This window comes from Varroa jacobsoni, unplaced genomic scaffold (assembly GCF_002532875.2).
Source record: "Varroa jacobsoni isolate VJ856 unplaced genomic scaffold, vjacob_1.0 scaffold_1244, whole genome shotgun sequence".
Classification (NCBI taxonomy): domain Eukaryota; kingdom Metazoa; phylum Arthropoda; class Arachnida; order Mesostigmata; family Varroidae; genus Varroa; species Varroa jacobsoni.
The window spans coordinates 296399-320406 of NW_019214146.1; the positions used below are offsets into that span (position 1 = coordinate 296399).

General features: G+C 38.4%; 2 protein-coding genes across 9 annotated transcripts in view; both read right to left on the bottom strand.

Moving 5' to 3' along the window:
• LOC111267971 (uncharacterized) overlaps positions 1-10875 on the bottom strand; it is a 15120-nt gene extending 4245 nt beyond the window's left edge. The window contains exons 1-5 of one of the 2 annotated variants that reach the window (XM_086971514.1): positions 8771-10875; positions 6980-7404; positions 6139-6576; positions 5687-5948; positions 497-4066 (exon numbers count right to left, since the gene is read on the bottom strand). In XM_086971514.1, the coding sequence (XP_086827640.1) occupies positions 1807-4066; positions 5687-5948; positions 6139-6576; positions 6980-7241 (3222 nt within the window). In that variant the 5' untranslated portion in view covers positions 7242-7404; positions 8771-10875 and the 3' untranslated portion in view covers positions 497-1806. Of the gene's footprint in view, positions 1-496; positions 4067-5686; positions 5949-6138; positions 6577-6979; positions 7405-8770 lie in introns of those variants that run through there. The other variant, XM_086971515.1, reaches the window with a different exon arrangement.
• A 102-nt stretch (positions 10876-10977) lies between these two features.
• Positions 10978-23923, bottom strand: kappaB-Ras (NFKB inhibitor interacting Ras like 1). 7 transcript variants are annotated; one of them, XM_086971517.1, is made up of 7 exons: positions 23778-23923; positions 22155-22301; positions 16158-20444; positions 13565-13762; positions 13142-13231; positions 12661-12810; positions 10978-11732 (listed from the first exon to the last, which is right to left on the bottom strand). In XM_086971517.1, the coding sequence occupies exons 4-7, from the start codon at positions 13751-13753 to the stop codon at positions 11649-11651; spliced, it is 513 nt and encodes a 170-aa protein (XP_086827643.1). In that variant the 5' UTR covers positions 13754-13762; positions 16158-20444; positions 22155-22301; positions 23778-23923; the 3' UTR covers positions 10978-11648. The 7 variants fall into 7 exon arrangements, 6 of the variants coding, with proteins under 6 accessions (XP_086827643.1, XP_022702325.1, XP_022702331.1 ...); XM_022846590.2 differs by lacking the exons at positions 22155-22301; positions 23778-23923 and adding an exon at positions 12186-12281 and having other exon boundaries at positions 16158-16556; XM_022846596.2 differs by lacking the exons at positions 22155-22301; positions 23778-23923 and adding an exon at positions 12186-12281 and having other exon boundaries at positions 13142-13228; positions 16158-16540.
• Positions 23924-24008: the final 85 nt, after the last annotated feature.

Here is a 24008-nt window from a genome sequence, read left to right on the forward strand (position 1 = left end):
CATTGATGCGCCATTCCCCAAAGCGTGTCCTGAACGCCATTCAAAATTAAAGCTTGGCGGGTTTAAACGTAGACTTTTATACAATTTACTTTCGTCCTTTGTTCTGTAAATTCGCATTTAGATAGTGAAATTTATTTTTAAACAAACAGAGCTTTCAAGCTTGTTCTCAGATTCAACACTACAAATAGAAGGCTTTCTCTATAATCGCAATAACGAATGCTGGCCCGAGTAATGGCCTATGGTCACTCGTTAAGCGAATACCCAGGAGTACGTCGGTCTAGAAACGAAAGTGTATGCAGCCAATTTCATTGTATCACGTATACCATTACAGCGTTCATACACTTATTAATGTTGAGATAACTTCACGTCTATTGCTAACGTGAGGGACTAGCCTTAATTTAAATACCTGTTCTAATATTTTTAATAATTAGATAAACATCAAGTAGCTACGAGCTCAACACACACTTCAAATGGTATTTGGTACGATAACCGGAAATCAAGTGAAGATGAAGTTGTTTTTGATATTTATTTATTCTTTCTATTCAGGTAACTGTAAGGAGTGTACAGGCATGTCGAAAGAGACAGACATTCTTCATTAATTTCTAAAAATATTTTACGTAATTTGTGCTCTCCTTGATTCATTAGATATTTCAATGCTGCTATCACCATATGTTTAATAATATCGCCGTTAAGTAGAAGAACGGCCTTGTAAGAGCGTAATATTTCAAATAATATTCATAATAGCAACTGTAATAAGAATATGATCGTGAGTATCTTTATCTTAACATGCGCACTTCGACAATTGCTTTGTGTAAGAGGAACGCCGTCCACTGCCTTCACAGGAAAACTATATCAATATAGTACCGCAGAGTATGTTCTGCGTCCGTCGTTTGTATCTCAACATACAACAATTTTTTTATATTTGTACAAACTAAATAAATCATCATGTCAGCGGTACGTAAATCGCAAAGAAAATGTTAAGAATAGCACAAATCATATATAATCTACAATATAAAGGATGGTGATTTTATCTTTGTACATTCCGTAACAACAACATCCTTTGGTTCGCTACTTAACCACTTACATACCATTAACCGCGAACCGCTACTATTTATGTAAAGTTTATATGTACAATGTTAGTAATTGTCACACTACGACGACAATCACCATTTGTGATGAACCCTATGGATAAATCGTTATGCTTAAGCACTTTGTGCTATTTGTGCTAGTATTTGATTCAGGACAGAGTCTTTTCGCACATGACTATTTCCAATGCATTGTTTCTTTGTCACCTTCTGTTGTTTTCTTGTCATTATTACTGAATGACCTTTCATCTACCTATAGGTACGTTCTTTTTCTGGTAAACATCATCTCTCCAGCTAGACTTAGTTTTACCCGGTATAACGCCTATTTAATGATGATGCCCCGTCCAAGATCCACGTTCCTAATTATCTAAGAAACCCTTGCTGTACGCCCACTCAAGATTAAATTCTTCCTTTTTGTCAAAATCGGATAATAGAGTACACAATTAAATGCTTTAATTGCTAATAAATTTCCAAGCCTAGCAAAATCACCTTATATGAGGTACCCCGTCCCAGTCTCATTTTGTCGCATATTACTCGTATTATTCGCAAGCTTGCCTACAAGCTTCCAAATGAATATCTGTTAATGAATCTGCTCTCAAACTCATAAAAATCAGGGCTATCCGAATAATACTATCCAACAAAAAATATTTTATAAAGCAGTTAAATCATCCCAACAAAAACGCGAAAATAAAAAGAAAAAAAAGATAATTTTTGTTCACCCTTAGTCAGCAGTGATAACCATTTCAAACTGATGCTCATTTTTCATATGATCCCGAAATTTGTCAACATCAATAAAGAACATGTTACACTCAAAACAGTTCATCATGGTGATCTCTTCAGAAGGCGTTTCTTCCGCACCGTCCTCATCACCGAATGAAATTTGTACGATTGCGTCATCGTCGTCATTGACAACCTTCTCGTAAGTTTGATTTTGCTGTTTAGGTAACAGATGTGATTCGATTTCATCGCTAGTTTTAGAAACATTATCCTCCCGATCATAGCTAGATGCGGCAACTATAGTCTTTGCTACGATTGTGTCTGTCGTTGTTGCTGTTGTTGAGGCCACTGTATTTTTGGCTTCAGATTGTAAGGGGTGTTTCTTTGATGAAGCTTTTCTCGTAGCCAAAGAACTTGACCGCACAGGTAACAGACGCTCTTCGAACAAAAAATCTTGTTGTGGCTCTTGGACGCGTTCAAGGCTAGCCAATGCAGCCTTTCGCTTTGGTGGTCGACCGCGCGGCCGTTTGGGTGGAGCAGGCACTGCAAACGTCGCTGTAGCTGACTCGACAGCAATGTTTGTTAGCACAGCAGCGGCATCGTCGGTTGTAATCGAAGCTTCTTCGCTCATACCCTCTTCTAAAGGCTGCTGTTGCCCTGCCAGTAGAGGCTCCTTTTTAGTACAGTCGGCAACACGTGAATCTCGTGAAGCTAAGGGACGATTTCCATCAGCCATTTTGTGTTTTCTTTTATGTGATTTGGAGAAACTGTCGTCAAACATAGCGGAATTGTTTATCCTCCAACTGCTCTTTTTTCTCCGTCTGCTGCTCCGCCGTTTCGTCGATCCCTCATCGCTATCATTGGCTTCCAGCTCCCGAAGAAATCTGGCCTCTTCAAAATCATCGTCATCTTCGTCGTCGTCATCCAGATCGGACACGTCTGGGTCGTCCACATCGCTGAGTTCGTCTTCTTCTGAGTTGCTCTTTCTGCGCTTCCTCAAACCCCGTTTTTTCAATGTTTTTCGCTTCGCAACTTTAACCGTTAACTTAGCTGGCTTCAATGTCGGCTTCAGTGTGACTTTCAGAGAGGGCACAGTGGGTGCTGCCGGAACGGCTCGATTACTGGCTTGTGACTTCCGCTGTGACGACTCTCCATTCTGCGATTTTGGAGGTCTGCCTCGCTTCCGAGGAGGATTAACAGTCGGTGCCACTGATTCACCTGTTGTTTCCAAACCTTCGGCTGTTTTAACTGCTATTGTAGCCGATTCTTCAACAGCAGGCGCAATCACTTTTAAAGGAGAGCTACTCTGTGGCGCCACCCCATCCAAAAGTTCCTGTTTGACAAAGGCAGTCGGTGCCTCTTCAACTTCGTCTCCGACCTCTGCGTCCGAGCTACCCTGATCAGGCTTGACCGACCAAGGCATATAAAAAACTTTCGACGACTTCTTTCTCCCTCCTTTTTGTACCCCCTGGGATTGTTGTTCTGCGTTTGTGACATCCTCTTCATCCTCGTCCGGCCCCTCTTCGCCCTCTCCATCGTCACCGCTATCGCTCTGCCACGCTTTGCGCTGCTTTTTGCGTTTAACTATGTGCTTCGGATGGCATTCCTCTTTATGCGTACGCATCGTGAACGGGATTTTCGTTTCAAAAGCGCAGAACTTGCATCTCATCGCAGCTTCTTTCTCGTAGCAATTAGCGGCCGCATGGTCGCTCATTGTGCGCCGTGACGCGCAAGAGAATCCGCATTTGACGCAGAGATGTGGCTTCTCATTCGTGTGTTTACCAATATAGTGATCCTCAAGCTGCCGTCGCCGAAGAAATCGATCGCCGCAAACATGGCACACAAATGGATATTGGTCAACAGGCAGGTGAACCTTCTTATGCTGACGCAAATTACTGCCAAAATGAAACTTCTTCCCACATGTGGGGCATTCGAAGCGTGGCTCTAATCCGTGCATTGCGCTTTCATGGCCGCGAATGTCGTAGCCGACATATTCACAAAACCGACACTTCTTTCGGAATTTGTTATCGACGTATTTACCACCTTCATGATTGTAGCTAACGTGACCCTTGAGCAAATATTTGCTGGTCGTGCTGAATTCGCACCCATCCCACGTACATCGAAAACGAAAGTCTTCATGCACAACTTTCATGTGCTCCTCGAGGGCGCCCTTGTACGGGAACAACTTGTCGCATACATCGCATTTGTGCTTTCCGACGTTGTGTTTGATGCTATGGACGCGCAAACCACTGCGCGATTTGTACCTAGAACGCAGACAGACGAAGGCACCATATAAATACTCAGTGGGTTGCAAGGAATAAGGACCACATTTAGCAAAAGTAGCCGGTGGGTCTGGAATCCCCTCCAATATTTTTAGCCTAGTCTGCTAACGACTGGTGGCAGTGGGCAGGCCGAGTTTCAAATATTACTATTACCTTTTTATTATAATTAGGTACATCACATGATCTACTTCACTGCCTGATTCTCGCCAGCTGCGCTACAATAGACCATTGCAAAATAATACTTTTTCCAGTACATAGTATTACATTTATGCTTCTAGGGAAAGACGTCTACGTCTACATGTTCGGTACGCCAAAAGGAAGTTTAGCGATGTTTTTAACTGTAGTTACAGCTACTCCGTCAAAGTACGCTGCTCTAACAGTTTACTGCCTGTGTCCGATAGTAGGAAATGTAGGTAGTGGTCCTCGTTCCTTGCCCCATCGTGCCCTTCACACTGTCTGACGTGCATTACACAACTACATATTTGCATACAGCAATAAGAGTTAAGTAAATATGTCACTTCAGTTAGAATAAACAAGTGTACTGAATACGATAGGTTCGGTTCAGATGTACGAAGTTCATGATCAAACCAGGATAGACTGTCAATTGATTCAATGGCTCACCGAACGACGTAGATTTTATAGTACCATGATAAAGTCAAAGACCAATGTTTCGGCATATTTATAAATAAACCAAGCTAATAAAAACTCGGCTAATATTTTCAAATCTCAGTAAGCGTATCATGCCTGCCCAGTTTCACTAATCAGCTTAGACAAATTGATAGGCAGTAAAAAAGTACGCTACTGCATAATTCAGCACATTTTTAAATAAGAATTTCCGACGAACGCATACTGTTGGGATAGAGCCAGGCGTCTGGGCTGCGAATTTTGTTAATGTAGCCCAATTTAAGCACCATCGTGCAAATGCACAAAAATCGAACCTCTTAAGTTTTCTTGAGCTCAAATAAATAAACACGTATTTAATTAAATGAAGTAAATGAAATGTGAACCATGATGTTTTTTTACTTAGAGCAACGGAAGTATCATGGGTTATGAGTCTACTACAAACGAGCCTTTGCATACGTCCGCCTGATACTGTAAAAGTCTAACACACAGACAGACAAAAAAAAATTAATGCTTAAGTTGATCGGAAAAAAACAACATGAAAATTTTAAGTAATATTTTTACTATTCACATCTTATTGCACGTAATCAATATACATAATAATTAATTTTGAAAATATCTAAAATAATCGTACGTAAGTTGCCAGTCATTCACAATAATCCTGCTACCTTTTCCGCTTCTTTAAGAAAAAACCCACCCAAGTATATGTAAATACCTAGTTAAAGACCCGTACAGTTTATAGGAGGTACTTAGCCCCTATGATAAAAAAATGAACGTAGAATAACCAAATTGACAAAATTAGCCATAGTGACTTGTTTTTCGCATGAAAATATACGTGATTGGCACTATTGTACATTATATAGTTCACAGCCTAAATTAAACAACACATACACCAGCTTATTGTATTTGTGTGTGTGGGGGGGGGGGAGAGGGTAGTACACACATAATGGAAACACGGAACTTTACGGTGAGATTACTTACTTGGCATCGCAATACGGACAGGGATAGTTCCTTTCTTGCGAGTGCACAGTGGCCAAATGTCTCTTCAACATCCGTTTTGTTTTAGCTACATGGCCACATTCCTCACAACGAAATGGGGGTCCACCCTCAACTCCAACGGCTTCTTCTCCCTCTAGGACGCCCAAGGTGCCGACATTTACGATTCCGCCTCCTCCAAGGCCGCCGGAGGGCATTCCGGCTGTTAGTGCCTGAACGGTAACGCCGCTACCAACGGAAGCGAGGCCTGACATATCCAATCAAAAACCGAAGCGCATGCTAGTTAAAACCAGTTAACTGCAATGTTGTACTACATAGGCATTAAACATGCTTCTAAACGCTAAACACTGCATCATAGGCCTACAACAAAAACCCACAAGTGTAGTCGTACTAACCAAACCTGACTGACCTTTGACGGCTTGGTTTACCATACGTACCTCCGATCTGCAAAGTTCCACCCATGCTGACGGCAGCTGTAGCGCTATTTGTTTGACCCGTTCCGGCAGGATGGTGTAAAACCATATGTACTAGTTGGTGACCTCCTCCGGCAGCCTGGGCAACCACCTGCTGAAGGACTTGTGCCCCAGTTCCGGTTGTCTGTCCTCCCAGTTGACTGCTAGTACCACTGACCATTGTTGCGGCTGTACCAGCTTGAGTTACATGCAGTTGAGCTACAGATGGGGTAACAATATGATGTCCCGACAGATGTAACGTATGCTGCTGTTGTTGGGCATTCTGTTGACTACTGGCTGAGCCCATCCGACCGGCAACGTTAACAACAATCGCAGCTTCGCCCCCCGGGCCCCCTCCGCCAGTAGCGGCAGCTGGGGCTGCAGCTGCAGGTAGATGAATTGTCGCAGGACCAGCACCACCTCCTGCAACAGTCGGCAATTGCAATAGTTAGTAGCTGAAACATTACGTTTGTAGTAAGCACACGCTAGAGTTAGGCTAATTAACACATAGGAGAATGATTCCTGAGAATGATACTGTATTCTATTTAAAATGTCATACCGGTACTATGAAACTTGTGATAATACAACTATTAGTTCGAAGAGCATAGAAATCCCTCGAGTATTCAACGGATTGAACTTAACAGCAGCCAAAAAAAGTGACTGGACAGGAAGCGGGGTGGCTGATATTAACTTCCTCAAAGACCCTAAAAGTGCACAAGTCAGTTAAGGCGACTTGTCCTATTATTAATAGTTTCTTCAGAGAGAACATGGAGATCATATTCCACATTCATCCGCTTAGGCTAAACCTGAAAGCTTGTTTTCGTACCTGCCGTTGCGGTTCCAGAAGTTGGACCTGCGGTTTGTGCAGTCGTATTGGCCCCGTTACTCGTTGTGCCAGCCGCGGTCGTCTCGCCTGGCTCATGTTGCTGAATTATCGGCGTCCGCAAATCCGGATAGTCTCCTGGCGGTAGGCGGACGAGATTAGATGTGGATGGAGCTTGTGGGCCCGGAGGAAGGTCAACCGAGGGGTAGGCGGGGGTCGTTGGCGTCGGGTACCACCCGAGTAAAAGCGAGTCGTGCCCTTCCATTTTCTGTCACACCAACAAACACTCCACAATTGGATGAACAGAACGTCTTACGTCTAGTTGCTTAGTGAAAACGATCTGCTTCTCCTACGCCCACATAGGTTTGCATGCAGCCAGGTGATGATAATCCCACGAAACAAACACGTATTGCCATCCAGTTGAGATCCTATAATGAGTAATGTACATTTGCTCTTTTAGTAAGAAGAGTATTCGTTTTTTGATCAATCGATTGGTGAAGATTGTAGTTTGATGAAAACCGCAACATCAGAAGTATGTTTGAGAGACTAATTCAAACCTCTGTTTTAAAATGTCTCAATGTATGCAATCTGCGGAAGGACTTTAAATGGGGTATTTTTGACTACCCGGCGCAAGCTTACAATTTAGCTCGAACGTAACAAAATTTCAACAGTCGGCATTGCATTTAAACTGAAATCACAGTACTGAATTGAACTGACTCCTATGCCGCATCTCAAGCTTATCTAACATTTAACTAATATAACTAAAAAAAAAATGGAATATGAATATAAGATTGGCTACATTATAAAATAAAGTCAAATTTTCCGAAACCGAGTGAACCCTGTCTAATAATTAACAGAGCTTTCAGTACTGTAAATGGGTAACCACCGGTGCCCAATGTTTACTTCCATTTATTTTTTCGCAGATAAACGTTCTAAAAGGTAAGAATATAAGAAAAAGCTATAAGGACAACTTGCAGCGACAACAGCTTTATAAAACATGGTCCAACTACTTTATTGTATGACAATCATAATAAGATAAGGAATTACATTTCACATAATCTTCTCGTGAACAGTACAAAGAAAGAAAACGTGTTCATTATCAGGGCAGAGATAACAAATCGAAAACAAGTTTTAGTTTTACCTCTCTTACACCGTGGCAATAACTCATCGAGAATAACAAAAATAACGGTAATTTTATTATATTTTTGTTGGTTTAAAGAGTAGGTAAACCCATCGAACTTGTTCTATTCGGCAGGCCGTACTCGTCACCTGTTATTGACACCAATCCGCTGCACTGCCTCCACAGTTGGAGGGCCATTTGGTTCGGAACTGTGACTTTTCAAAGGATACAGCGAACAAAACATCGTTTCTCGCGCCCAACTGCCGTCGCCGAATTAAAATATCGATCAAGCGCAAAGACGTGATGCGGCCCGATGCGCTTTCTAACAACCGCCCAACGACATTTCATTCATTCAGGGGTTCTAAAGCGATCACGAGAAGACTTACTTATTTTTTATATGAACAACAGTTCTCCAATTGTGGCTGCACTACTTAAAGCTCTTCTTCAGACTAGCTGTTGGAAATAATGAGTTATAAAATACAAGCTTTTATATAATTGGAATAAACAAAAAAAAAAATATATATATATATATATATACCGACGCAGCTTCTTATTGCTGCCATACAAGAACGCAATATTCGGAGTCTACTTAACCTTTTTTTAAATGCAAGATAATGGTCAATTACTAGAGGCGTATTTAAAAACTACAGTTTCTGAAGTTATGATCTGTTTACCTTTTCCATTGAAGACGTGAAATACTAGAAAGGTGCACATATAACGTAATCTCTTTGCTATACACATAAAAGCACACGAACACTGCCACAGTATCAACCACTTGCAAAACACGAACGTAGTTAAGTTGAACAAGAAGGCACCTACACAACCCATCCGCCACAAACAAGAGCGTTCGCAAAACCTTTGCTCTCTGCTAGTTGGCGCCGCAAAGCACAGCTGTTCTACCGCAGACTATCAACTGTCGCCGCCTCCACATTCTGCTCTTTAGCTATATACTTAGATGCGGAGCTCAAATGATCGTTTAGCATTTATCAGGTTGCTCACAGACAGCCGCTCTGCACTGAAGTCAAACGAGTTCTGAGCGACTGCGATTCAGTAGCGAGGACAAGGCCTGGTGCAACATCATCATCATCATGTGATTGCAGCAGCGGTTCTAGCTGTTGTTGAGACAAAAACGAACGCGGAATCAGTTTTTCTCCACTTTCTTCAATCTGTACTATGTGGCGCTGCTTCGACGTGAGACTAAAATTCATCAAAATGCTCGTCGCTGGCTGATGCGTTGGATCGCTGTTTCTTGCTACTTGTTTTTGTCTTTCAACGAGATTATGGCACCTGCGTGCACTCAACATTGTGTGTCACCACAATCGCAGACAAACGCAACAAACTCGTCGTCTTCGGTTCGGATTTGATACGTTCGAATATCTACGTCGTCTCCACAGAAACGCAACAGACGCATACACTAGCACAATCTAAGTTAATCCTCCTTATTCTCTGCTCTAGTCGACTGTTGTGCTTATTCTGTTGACTCAATTGCCTTCTTGCTTAGCGTCGGCTTGTAAGGTTGGCTGGGGGTGCCTCCATCCGGCAGGAGTCACCACTGGTAATACTCTTCGAAGACGCCACCGCGCTAGGGCTCCGTTGTAGAGGGTGCAACGACAAAACAAGATGGCGGACTCAGCAGGCAAAGTCGCCACAATGCCAGTTGCATAGAATATACCATACCCTTTGATAAAAGCACACACATTCAATACAACTGGCCAGTAGCAGCTCTCCACTCATTTCGTCTTTTGTCTGCTTCGCCTGTGGGGGAGGGGAAGTGAGAAGGGGAAAGCTAGGTTTTGTCGGTTAGTGGCGCCCTAAGCGCGTTGCGGAAACGAACGACGGCTTTGTATGACGAAACTTGGCCAAAAGCCTTGCATTTAAAAAAACACCAACATTTCGTCATGCCTTTTTGTCCTATTTTGCTGCCTTTTGCTTTGAACTCTATACTGGAGGGTACGATGGAGAATAGCTTTGAACTTCTGAGTGTGAGGCAGAAAATTTACTATATTCTCAAAAAAAAAAAAAATATTTTTATTGCATAGCTGAATAGAAATATATCTTAATAAAATTGTGAAGTTTTATATTCATTTAACGGGGTCAAATGAAAGAAGGGAAAGGATGGTACTTAAAATTATTTATTCAGTAAAATCCATTAAAATAAAAAAAAATATAGGGTACTTTTTTTCTCAAAGCGTATTGCTCTTTGAAAGGTTAAAAAATATATTGTTTTTATTGAATTGTATATTAAATGAAAGCTTTCATGTATCCATTATCATAAAAAACAAAATGAGGCAATGTAACTAGGTAAAACAGTGAACAAAACAGTGAGAGAGGCTCTTGCCGCTATCCTCTTTCCGCTTCAGTTACAAATCTGTTTTAGGCAAATTCTGTTACAAAATGTAGGGCCTACATAAGAAAGCACAGCGAGATGAATTTCGGAGTAATAACATTTTCTGCTATTGAACTACATTATTGCTAAATTAATATTATAATAACAATGGTTTATTTACAAACGCTAAATATATGTTGTGCGTTTTTGTACACCAAATTAACCTCAAACTTGCACGATTCCGATAAAGGTCTACAATCATTTTTGTTGAAACACTACGAAAAAGTAAACAACAACCTGATATGAAATCAACCGTCATCTTACAAAAGCTTCAAAGAGTTAATTATGAACGAAAAAAAAATGAAAAAAGCGTACGTATATACTCGTTCAAAGCCCAGATTCAATGTTATGAAATATCAAAGGTACTCCAACCTGTTGCGCCTTTACAATTATATTCAAGCAGAAGCAACGCATCCGAACACGTGTCTTATTTGGAAACTATATTAAAGCAAATTTTATTTAAATAGAAGCTTTACACAAGAAGGATACGCGCTCTTAGAACAAATATCACATTGTACCTTTATTACAGCGGATTTTTCAAGATCTGTGTAACCACCGTTTGCGCTTCTATATAGCACAATATACCACTGTGTCGTCATCAGGTTAGTGCTACGTATCAGTTAATTCTCCTGTTTTTTTTTCGCTTCACGTCGAGGATGATTGCCACAGTTTTTGGTGTTAAGTAACAGCTTCAAATGACTCTTAGGTTTATTTGGGGGATTTATCAATATGTTTTTCAGCATTTTCACTACTCTCACCACTTTAAAAGTGGTTCAGTCTAATCACACATATACTATGATATTAGTAACCCTAAAAACACCTTTCACTCCTTGTTTTGCAGTCACTTTGCTTGTCACGTTGTGCATACATACAAACAGTTAATTTTTTATACAACACGAATACACGTACAATTACATAAAATAAATGTGAATATCTGAAGCATGGACAGAATAAATATTATGAACGCTGTTGCTCAGTTTATATCCAGTATTATTTTATATCATAGATCATTCAAAACTTGCGCACCGCATGTCTTGCGATCATAAATTTCCGCAGAACTCGGTAGCTGCAGTTTGCGTTGTTTCCGTACAGAGGAAACGTTAAACTGCATTTTACGCACGACAGCCCAATAAACAGAAAATGATGATAAAATTCAGCGAAAATAGTTAGTCATTAATATTGGCAATTGTGTTGGAACGCGCGCCGAGTTTTGGTCTGCCGAATGTTGACTTTGATTGTGTTTGGATTACCTACAAGTAGACAAAAATATACACAATCGTTGGTCACCTCTCCTATTCGAAAAATGGTGGTGAAAAAGCACTCGATTGTTACAAATATTGAAATAGTTTTTGACTAACTGCTTAATTAGGCGTTTTTATTTACTTACTGGTTGTGATCAGAGATTGTTTAGGTATTTCATATATTCATAGGCAGCTACATAGATATTAATAACCCGCTATACTTCGCAATACAGGTGTACAAAAACATATTACAGATTAGTGGTGAACGTTGAAGCAAGTACCTGGGGCAAGCAGGTTCTTAGCTGCTGATATAATAATTAGAAAATAGTCTAGTATTTTAATTGGAACAAATTAATTTTGCCGTGAACATTTAACTATTATCACTAAGGGGGCAGTTCTTATACTTCTAATCTATATGCACTACAACTGAATGATACCAAACGGTGAATAATTTTTGTGCACCTTATTCATGATATACTGCAGTGGCTCGACGAGACTCCTCCTGTCAAGCGAAGATACCTCTATAAGACGGACCTTTTCACGTGCTGCCCAGTTCAACTAAAAAAGGCAAGGGAATATAAGCGAAGATTGCTTACTCTATAGGTGTTTACTGCTACAGAGAAGATTCATTATTTATTCCATAGAAATAAAACACACCTTTCGTTTAGAGTGTCTGGTATGCGCGGCTCGTTGCGCTACTTTAAATCCAGTGCCAACCCCAAACTAAAGTGTCCTTAGTAGGATATTGTAAGCTCATCAGTTTACATAGTGCCAAGGTTATCAGTACAGCTGAAATTTTATGTTATAAAACCTCCCTGCGCTCTATCTAATTTTTAACCTAGCTCAGACTACTAGTGACCACAACAAACGTTGAGTCAATCTCGTAGCTCAATCGCAGTGTGTTTACTATAGAAATCATTGCGCAAATGACTCTTACAGCGACCGCCGCTTCAACTCGCCGCTGTTTGAGATCCAACTTTGTTCCAATGATGAGGAAGTGAACGTCCTTTTTCGAAAGGTTCTTGTCGATATCTTTTTTGAGCTGTTCCATGATGTTGTAGGATTCCACATCATTGACCGCGTACACCTAGTGTGAAAATAGGTATTCATGGAGATAAAAAAAAAAACGAACATTATTCACAAAGCCGTCATCTTTGTGCTGAAGTATTTATTGCACGGTCATGCAAGGTTCGATAATCGATGAATAATGATAATAAATTTTATTTTGACAAACAAAACACGCTGTCAGGTACTTCAGCAGAGCTAAAGTTCAAAAACAGGATAAGTTCATGTTAGTGTTTCAAAAGATCACATGTTATTAAGAGAGTCTGCCTATTTGATACAGGATGTGTTTGTACGATTAGCATTACTTTGATCGCTTTCGAATACTTTGGTATTATTACAAATTGATAACGAACCAAAATGAAGGCGTCGGTGTGTGGCATGAGTGTTCGTGGGATGTCGTAGTTCGAAGAATCAATTCCTTGAGTATCGTGAATGAACACCTGCTGAATATGAGAATAAGCTTACAAAGTCATCTGCATTAGCTGATTCTTATGCAGAATTCTGTTACAACATTGATCTTCTTATATCTGTAACATCCCATAATATATAATTCAAATTAAATTCAAATGTGGCTTTATTCAAAGCAATATTCTGCCGTACGAAGCAGTTCTGGTTTTTTTCGACGAGAGCCATAAAAGTCTACACGTTTGTACGAAGTTTATATTCGTGCCCTTTTCCCCTTAACTCACTTCTTTTTTTGCTGTACATAAAATGCAATATATCACAATACTTGGATTTGCACTAAACACACTCATCTATGAAAAGTGAGTACTGACCTTTTCCCTAACCCCACGTTCCGTTTCAACAAAACAGGCATAGATATCTTCAATGGTAGGTTGTGCTTTCTTTCGTACTGGCGGAATTCCGTAGACTAGCTGTTCGATAAGCGAAGTTTTACCACTTCCCCTCGCCCCGCACACCGTTATGCGCACAAAGCGACTCTGGTGATTCTGATTCTTGAGCATCTTTGGTAACTGACAGGTTTACACAAGTTATCACAAACGGTCGGTTGCATTACCTCGTCTTTTAGCCCACTTGAAGTAACGAAACAGAAAACTGAACTCTACGAAAAAAGTTTTTTAATTTGAATAATTGTCTAGGTTTTACGTGATATAAGCAAGGTAGACAATCGCCCTATTTTCTCAAGTTGGAAGCGTGGGCATATATATTAAATCGGCTCTGTGCATAATCTAATACTGTCACCTGACACGATATATTCCTTTTTTTTTTCTCATAAAGGGTATACAATTCTGATGAGTCGTTACTCAACCTACTTCCGAAATGCAGGAAGCCGTCATTACGCGATAATTTATTTCATGGCTAATAAATTAGTTCTGTCTATAAGCTATGTTACACAGTTTATTACATATTTTTAGAAGCTCACGAAAGCTTACATAAACCATAGTCATCTTCTGCGCTTGAAATTAAAAAAAATAAAATATAACTATTAAAAACTGCTAACGAAAAAGTTACATATACTTTTCATTCATACAATTCATATACTAGTTTTCTTAAAAAAAAAGATTCAAATTATAGTTCAATGCTTAACTGACACATAATATAGTAAATATGACTACTATTAATGAGAACAACAAGACTACTTAAAAGATAAAAATGAGTTCTACTGCGACATGGTTGATTTCGAGTACAGAACCACTATACGAAACATGTAACGACAAGATTTTCCATAACACCTCAACATATTTACTTTGTCTTTTTACCTCAGAATATAAAACGAGGTACAGTCCACTGACTTTTAATCAAATGTACTTCTCTTACTTTCAGCTCAAGTTAGACGCGTCACGCTATCATAGCAATTAACATTAATTTCATTCACAATTAATTATCCATGTTCGCTAACCGCACACAAGCTACAACAGAAACTTTATAAAAAAAATATATGGTTACAATTCTAATTGTTTTAATAACTGAGCTGCTGTCAATAAAATATGTCACATCGTAGTCCAATATTTACTTCTATCTGACAACTACAACGACAACAACATCAGTACAGTAATCAGGTGGCACGGCAGCTGTTGCTGATAATTCCCTCTCCCCAAAGAGGATTGGTTGGATGAATGCATCGTTCTGCACAAACTAAACATTCTTATGTGGAGGCACCTATTCTTATAGAGATATTGAATGCCACAAACGTCTTTGTTTATCTAAAATGTCTATAATATATTTCGTTTGTAAATAAATAACCTAAGACACTTGCAACAAAGTACATATAATCTTGTGTATGAGGTTTTTATTTATTTATTTAATTAACTTAATGCGATGTGAGTATCGCGAGTAGACTTACTCATTTGATGTCTTCCTTACATTAATATGATTAGAGTTTGAAAAACATTGTTTTGGACCAAGCATCAATAAGAATTAATACTATAGAAATAATACTGCAAATACTGTAAAATGAAAAAGGCGTTTATTATAAAATAAAAGATGATAGCTAACATATTTTTCAAACACACTTACAGAATCAACATTTTTGAGACAGTCAGGTACAGTGTTCTAAATACGAAATAACTGCTGCTCAAAAATGTGCCTATGTAATTGATTAAATATATATTGGGCCCACAAACTTTCGAGTTAGCACGAAAGGGTTATGTTATTACATTTAAGACAACAATCCGAATAAAATGTCTTGATTTGATTTAGGGTTGAAAACATTATCACCACCACTCGTTTGCTAAATGATCCCTCGATCTACTAAGTGCCAACATTTGTCATCCATATTATTTTTTTTTCCATCTAATCAACTGTGTGATTTTTGAGAAAGCGGGAAAAATCGATGTTTCCAATGGACATTCTTATGTTTTTTTACGTGTCTAGAATATTAAAGTCTAGACTAGGCGTTTTTGTTAGACAAAGTGAAGTTTATACCACAGTTCACTCTCTCAAACTTTTTTAATTTTTTACTATTAAAAAAAAAAAAAACTTTAATACTGCACTGTTCTGAAATCAATCTTAAAGTTACTTTACAATAGAACTGGCGTCACCTATAGAATCAACTGACTGGAAATTTTTTAGATTAATTATATATCCACTGTTTGTGGTTCCTTACACTCTGTGCCGATCCTTTTTGCGCACCTATTTCAAATTCGTGTTTGCAATAATCGCGCAAGAATGCTCTAACTTTTCCGACATAGCAACGCGGACGTCGAACGGTGTGATCCAACAAAAAATATATCTAAGACGAGAGGGTTACCACTGAAATTCAACTTACTTTGCAATTAAACTTGTCAAACGTTTTTAGCTATTGTCAACTTTCATAAAATACATGAAGCATGCTTCAGAATGGAAATAAAAAACATGAAAGTGAGACTTCTACGAAATTAATTGTTTTTTTTCTAAAAAATAGCTCACCTATCTATTGTTAATGTTAGAATATGCACAAAAATCACATTCTTATAGACTACAAGTTGTCACTTTTTTTACTACAAGTGCTTGTATGCCTGTGACTGCAAAGATTGATCGTATAAAAGGGTTTGTTCGATTCTGTAGGTCCCGGCTATTGTTGCTATAGTCACGTCGTCGAATAACAGTGACGTGACGATCTTCAGATGTACGCATGAAAACTACACGAACGACCCAACCGTTTTGTAATTTCAGAGATGGACAAATAATAATTATGCTGTGTTCAGGCAGTGCCTACGTGTTTAACGAGAGCGATTTGTTCTTCAGAGGTTTTTAGTTTGCAACTGTAATGTGTAATGGCATCTTTACTCAAGTACCTTCTAATTTACCTTTCGAGATTTACGCGCAGATAACCAGCTGAAATAGATCTAAAGTTTCAATATGGTACAAATCGTCGTTTATTGAAAATAAGAAAGAACATATGGAAATACAATCTCGCAATCCAGACTGTTTTAGTGCAAGCTCACGTACTGCTGTATATTTGACTATGAATGCAGGATATTGCAAATAGGAGCAAAGTAGGGTAACATAGGCTACTACAGTAAGACCATTTTGATTTCAGATTTCGAAAACTATGAGACTTTCAAAATTTCTTAGGTACACCCAAATTTGAAATATTGCAATATTTGCGCTACAGCATCTTTTAACTGTCCAAATTATAAAAAATATTTCTCGCATTTCATCGAACTTTTGTTTGAAGGAACAAAATTATCAGTTCAATTTTTTACTGCGGTTTTAAATGCACAAAAGGTTCATCTTGAATGACGAACTAAAAACAGATTTCCTAAATGCCCATACTTTGATTACATGACTATCCTGGGGGCCTTTGACCACAACCCACCTTAGAATGCGTGTATGTATACACATGTCGGGTTAAATTGACGGATTGTATTTTGCCACACTTTGTACCATATGTTGTTGCGAATAGCGAGTAAATACGGTGGTTTTTGAAAGTAATTTTGACGCCTCATTAGCACAACGCATGGTTTCGGAAGAACAACATTTTTAACGTATGCCACATATACGAATGATCACAGTCATGAATCAGCATTATCGCTGTTATATATATATATCTATATCAATGTTGTTTGTTTTTAGGCCATATAAAATTTAAAGCACATATTTAAATGAATTTTTTCGCCCGTACCGACAGAAACAGCCCTGCCGGGCGTGCTTATTCTATGTAACTGTCATTCGCATTTATAACGAGTCCAATTCTTTCTTTCGCAAAAATGCATTTTGGTAATTCGAGAAAAATTTTTCAGTGGTACCTGTGAGCAAAGATACATTGATACCTTTAGGACTGTCAAAATTTACCATAATGATACTCGCAGGCAAGACAGCAAAACGGACTGTGACCCCAAAGGGGCAAAAAACCAAAACATGCAAAACGGCATGAGTAGTGAAAAAAATGCTGCCTGCTGTGGTTTTTATGCAAAACCCCTCTAGTAAAAAGCGATCTTTATCTCAAGAACATAATAACATGTTAATTCAATAACCATCAGAAATAGCTTTTCGTGTCCTTTTTGATAATTTTTTTCACTTTTTCAGCTTAAATCATATTTTGGGTTTTTTCGTATAAGCTTACGAAAATCCATATTAAATTTTTCGGAAGCCATTTAACAGTCAGAAATAACATGATTTTTGTTCGGGTTTGCTCGACGCGAACGCATTGACTACTAGAATAGTTGACTTTCATCCATATTCAGAAACGCAATTTTCCACCTGCCGTAATGGTTCTGTCGTATTTTTCGCGAAGCACTGACCTTCTTCCACTGCCATGAATGACAGATAAACGCATAATCCTACAGGCCTCCCCAAAAATGTATTCCAAAGTATGCCAAACTGCTTTTATATTTCGCCTCAAATGGACACGTTTATCACGTAGTTAATTCGCTTCGAAAGTATAATATCATTATTTGGTATTTAGACTATAGATGGTCAATATGTAACAGGCTGGCCTGATCAGCTCCGTGATAACGTAGTAACGTATTTGCCTGCTGTTTTAAAGACACGTCGTGGTCTAGGCTCAAACTGGACATAGACAGGCTTCGTTTTGTGCTGGGAGCCGGCCATATAATGGAATGCTTAACAGCGATACCGGGCGTAAAACTCAAAATAGAGGTTGACCTGATGAGGCAGGTGAACGCACACATTGGTGATTTTCTTATTCTACAACTACGTCCTGAAATAGCCGAAGTCTATTTAATTAATTAACATTAATCACTGGAAAAATACGTAGAGCAGGTAAATTAAGCGCTTCTTGGAAATCTGCAGTTCCCAATTAGATTAGCTTTGGGATTTGTACAACTATATCAATACATGCATTTTTTTTAATTAGATGACACATTATTTAGTTAATGCAGCTTAATGTTGAACATCATTTTCTTGCGTAGCTTCTGTTCGTGATGCCGTAAAAATCCCGTACACTGTCAATCTCAATAGGGCCTTCTATGTACTTCGAAACAATTCCAAAATATAAAATATCCAAAGTGATACATTTCTTACCTAGTGCGCCTAATCTATGCTCTTACTCAATGATTTAATACATGTAACGGTATACAGTTACTATGAATTTTGGCCGTCAATGCTAGGATATTGTTGATGCATGCTAACCACGTGAATCTAAAGGACCATCAGTAACATTGGATACATAATTGAATGAATGAACTTAACGTAAGTAAGGGGAGGTAAGGATTAGAAGCTATATAGGCCACACCTTTTTTTATCTAGAAAACATTGGTCCTAAATTCATTCGCATCAAATTTCTAAAAAATTTAAAAAGAAGTGCTGAATTTGTGTTACTAATTTTGTCCTTGACTAAAGCTCATGGAACTTTTATTGCACTACAAATAAGAAAAATAACCAACCTGCTTTTACCATAATTTCGAAAGATAAATAATGAAACACTTCAAATAAATAATGAAGTGAAAACAAATTACGTTGCATGAAGTCATCACGTAGACCCATACTACATGGTCACTCTAATAACCTTGGAGTGTGTGTGTACGACAAGTTGAACTCATATTTCAATCTTATTTATATTGCGTATCGTTGTGATTAATAACGTGCCTCTAATAAAGGTTTTCGTAATTTTATTCAGGCAGGCAGAACAATTATGTCAGCACATGCACATTGACAGTCGTGGGTCATTGACCATGAATAATAGCATATATTATCTGGCAACTGGAACGAAATTAGTCTGGAAAGCACAGGCAACCCAAGCCGAAATCTCTAACTATATGTAGCTTCCGTACATTCTGCTGGTCAGTTAGACCTATTAGCAGGTTACCCAGAACTGGTAGGCATCCCACTAAATAGGGGTGAATATAGACTTACACTTGCTTTGATTCAACATATTGTGTAACGCAAACAATACCACTTTAATAATACGCCTGCACTCGAGTTGGCAAAGCTAATTAAAAAGCGAATAGTTGAAACTTTATGAGAACAGTTCTTTGGCAGTATTGTTAGGCAAATATTTGTTGAGATATTTATCCCACTCGTGAATATGCATCTCCCAGACATCATTACACACATAAAAGTTCTTGGCTTGACCATAAATAAATACATGGCTTACTTGACACCTATCGTTATCACACCGTCATTATTACCATTTGTGTATCTAAAACGCTGATTATAACAAACAAATCGAGTCAGTAAACTTGGAGCGAAGCTTTCATGTTAGGTTTCGGTAGGTAAGTTACATTTTACCAATGTTGTGTAAGATTTAAATCATTGTACACCAAGAAACCTTAAAAATCACGGCAATAAACTATGTTTCTGACATCGCACGCTTACACAAGTGCACAGCTCGCGATGGGTGCCAATCATAGACATATATCATACATAATTATTCTCCACTGCGGTTCACAGTTTGTCTTCACTATAGACGAATTTTCTAAAGCCATATTAACCTGCCATCGGTGAGCTGCGACCATTCTGTAACTACACGAGTTATTATTAACTATTAATTATGATTGCTTGCTACCATGGATGTGGTCTTCTCGAGGCGATAGACAATTAAAATTAGTCCTTCTCAGAAGAAGCAGGTACATTTTTAGGCTGAGATGGTTGGAAGATGTTCTGTGAAACGAGGAACTCATGAAACTTTTTATCTACGGGACACGTGAAGAAGTTACACTTAAATTCACTTTCAGCCAAACTTATGCACATACGATCTGCTTCCGATATGGTACCCTTTTTTTGCTCTATGGGAGTCGCCGGTGTTCCGCACTGAAACGAGAGTATAAAGTATAAATGTATATAGGTAACGTATTATTTACTCAGATCTTCAGCAGCAAGTGGTTCATTAACCTACACACATACTGCGAAGAGTTCATATTCGTATTCAACCGATAAGTCAAACCTTTGCACAATTGTAGTGAAATTACATAAACCCCTGAATGCAAATTTATTACAGAAAATACAAGGCACACGGCTAGCTTGGAAAGTTTAGTCTTCTATGGTTATAAGGAAAACCTCATAACTTCAAAGGCGAGCACGCAAATACCCACTTATTTTGACAAATATCGTTGAACATGACCTACAACACATAGATGGAGAATTATTATCGGCATCGTGGCGTTATGTCGTTAAAATTAAATAGAAACAATTGCTCTGCATACTCGGTTTTCAAAACTACGCGCGAATCCAGATCTAGGACTAATGTTTGTTTGATTCCGAAAATACATTTACAGATCAATTTATTTTACTTAACGACTATAAAACACTGCCACTTATAGTATAAAAGAATAGCATGAGGTTACAAAGGTGGGCGATTCTTCTACTAGGATATCGACTGTAGATACAATATAAAAAGAACTGATATGTTCGGCAATGCCTATGCCCTGTCGCGACTTACTACTAATCAACAGATTCATAGGTAACAAGCTGTTGATTGAGTCGTAAAAGCTATTTCTGTAGAAGATTTTAATGGTTCATTTGTAAAAGTTAGCTTTTGTTTACCTGTGATAATGAGAGACGCTATGAAATCACCAATCATATAACTACAGAAGGCGATCAACTGTCTAAAAATAAATAAAACGTTGCTTAAGCGACCAAACACTTTACCAACAAACGATCCGCCATTCTGCCTCCATAACCATCGTGATACGCCGTCTACATAGAAAGTATATCTTTTATAGAAAAATGGAATTATAATGCCAAAGGCTTTCCAACTAAATTTATTGAAAGGATAATACGCTAAGCACTTGGGCAGCACTAGAACAAAGTTGGTCATAAGGTTCTTAAGATACTGGTCATCAAATCCATAACGATATTGGGAACATTGCCCGATAGTTTTCATTGGACCAACTAATCTAGAAATCTAAGAAAGATATCTATTCAAACTGGCGAGCGGTCATACGGCCCAATAAAAGTGTCTTGATTTCAGTGGTTCCTTAAAAGACAAAATATTTTTGATTGCTATCCACGCATATTCGAAATGGCTTGGTTATTCTAAATCCAGCTACAACTAATACAACCACGCGGTAAAGCACAATTTCACACATTTTGACAACGGCCCTGAATCCACGTCATACGTATATTCGCAGATTTAGTCAATTATTTAGGACTTGATCATATGAGAATTGCACCGTTCCATTTACATTAAAATAGTCTAGCCAAAAATCAATAGATAATAAAAAGAAATTTAAGGAGAAAGCATCATAATTGTCATGTATAGAATATACATGTACGCGACGTGCCAATCAAGTGGAATACAACATAAACTGTCCTTGAGTGTGACGTCGGGAACATTACTAATAGTTGATACGAATAGGCCAGTCACATCCTAAGCAACAATACTATGTCGCACCGAACAACTTCCCCCAAAACCAGTCGTAACTACCTATTGAGTCAATTTAGACCTATGTATACAATCAAGTGCCTCATTCTAAATACTAGCCATAGATATCAGTGTGTTTGCAATAAAAAAAAGCTTACCCCGTTAACTTCTTGCATCCTTGCATTGTGCTGAGCACTACTATTATGCCTCAAAACGTCTATGAGGGATGTAAACTTTACGTCACAGTACAGACACTGAAGAGGTTTATTAGCAGCTGCTTCTGCTACATTCCCTTGGTTCGCCATCTAGAAAACAAATAAGAATTGTCACATCAGGATATTACGTGCAAAATAAGCCTACCTATTTAAGTTGTTGTGCGATTAAAGCTTTCTTTACCAAGCAATTCAACAGGCTAATTGCTAAATTTGTTCTCAAATAACCCACTACTAAGTTTACCGGAAGTTCAAGTTTTGAAAGAAAGCATTGATATTTAACTCAGGATTAACTCTTTCGGTCTCGTGCTTCTACGCCCTGGAAGTATAATTTCTGAAGTCGTACGCGTAATTTGTGATACGCGTAATTTGATGATTTGTGATATTTGAAATATATATTACAGTCAGTACATACCAGTTTTAATGTCAAGTTTTTTCAGCCAAATCTCTATCGTCAAATGAAATTTTATTGCTGCTGGACCACAATTACAGCCCAAATTATTTAACAAATCAATTAGAAAGTACGTCAGTTGCACTATGATAGCAAACCCATGGGGTGAAGTTAGAGATGAACTGAATAGTGTACTTAATTACGTACGCTACTTGTGCAATGTCTGTGAGACACTATCGCTGAGACATACTGCCCATCGACGTTATTAGAAATCTGCTTTAAACATAACCTAAGCGTTCTTTAATAAGCGGATCTTTAAAGCGTTCGTATATGAACATTTACTAACCGACAACATTACTGCTAGGAGTTCACACGTTTTTCGAATAGACAGAATTTGCTGAGAACTGTTTGCTATTTAACTTACTTTGGTATATTCAGTTACCTAATCACTATTGCTGGCTACTTAACCTACCTAAGCAATAATACAATGTTTTTGACGGACTCTGCTAAATCTCACGATTGAACTGCAGAACTAGAAAAAAAAAAATGTTATATGAAAATAACCATCCTGTTTGTTTCAATTTGGCAGGAATTCTACCTGTTTGACGTTTGGGTTAAAAAATGAACTATAAACACAACGATATGGGTGAGGGCTACTTACATCTTTTTTCAAACCTATCGCTGTATGTTATATTTGACTGTGAAAACATTTGAATTTTACCGACAATAGTTTCACAAGGCTGAGCAGAAAAACGATTCGTGACGAGTTTCTTGCATTGCAAAATTCTATGAGAATATGGACAGATTTTTAACTTATCAGGTTTCATCCCAAGTAAGTCATTCGAAACTAAGTAAAATATTTATTGGAAAGGTCGTACAGTGTATAGCTAGTTTACGTAAATTTCCACATAGTTTATCAGCAAAACTATTAGTTATTATTTAGCTAGCCTATTAAATCGTGTCAGAACTCCATAACCAGAATTAATTCCTTATTGATACTTCGAAATCTCGCCTAAAATAATATTTTTCCCTTAATGAATACCGGGGCCTAATGTTTCTTTAATTTTGCAGCCACAGGCGCCTCAAAAATTCGAACCATAGACCAGGTAATTATTTGTATAAATGTGTTGTGAATTCTGATAGTACATTAGTTATCAAAAAAAAACCGTTTTCAATACCTTCGTTGACCTGAGAACATCGCCTTCGAATTTCACTTTGGCGGCAAGTAAGCTATTAGAGTTAACTCGGGCGTGTAGTTTAAATCATCATCTATAAGGAGCCGTCTTCTTTGCGAAACAAACAATAACAGTGGTAAAAAGCAACCCACAAGCAGACGACAGCGCGCCAGGTGCTGATATAATAAAACCTCGAAAAGGACACTCCAGACCAGAGATTATGTGTACTTACCT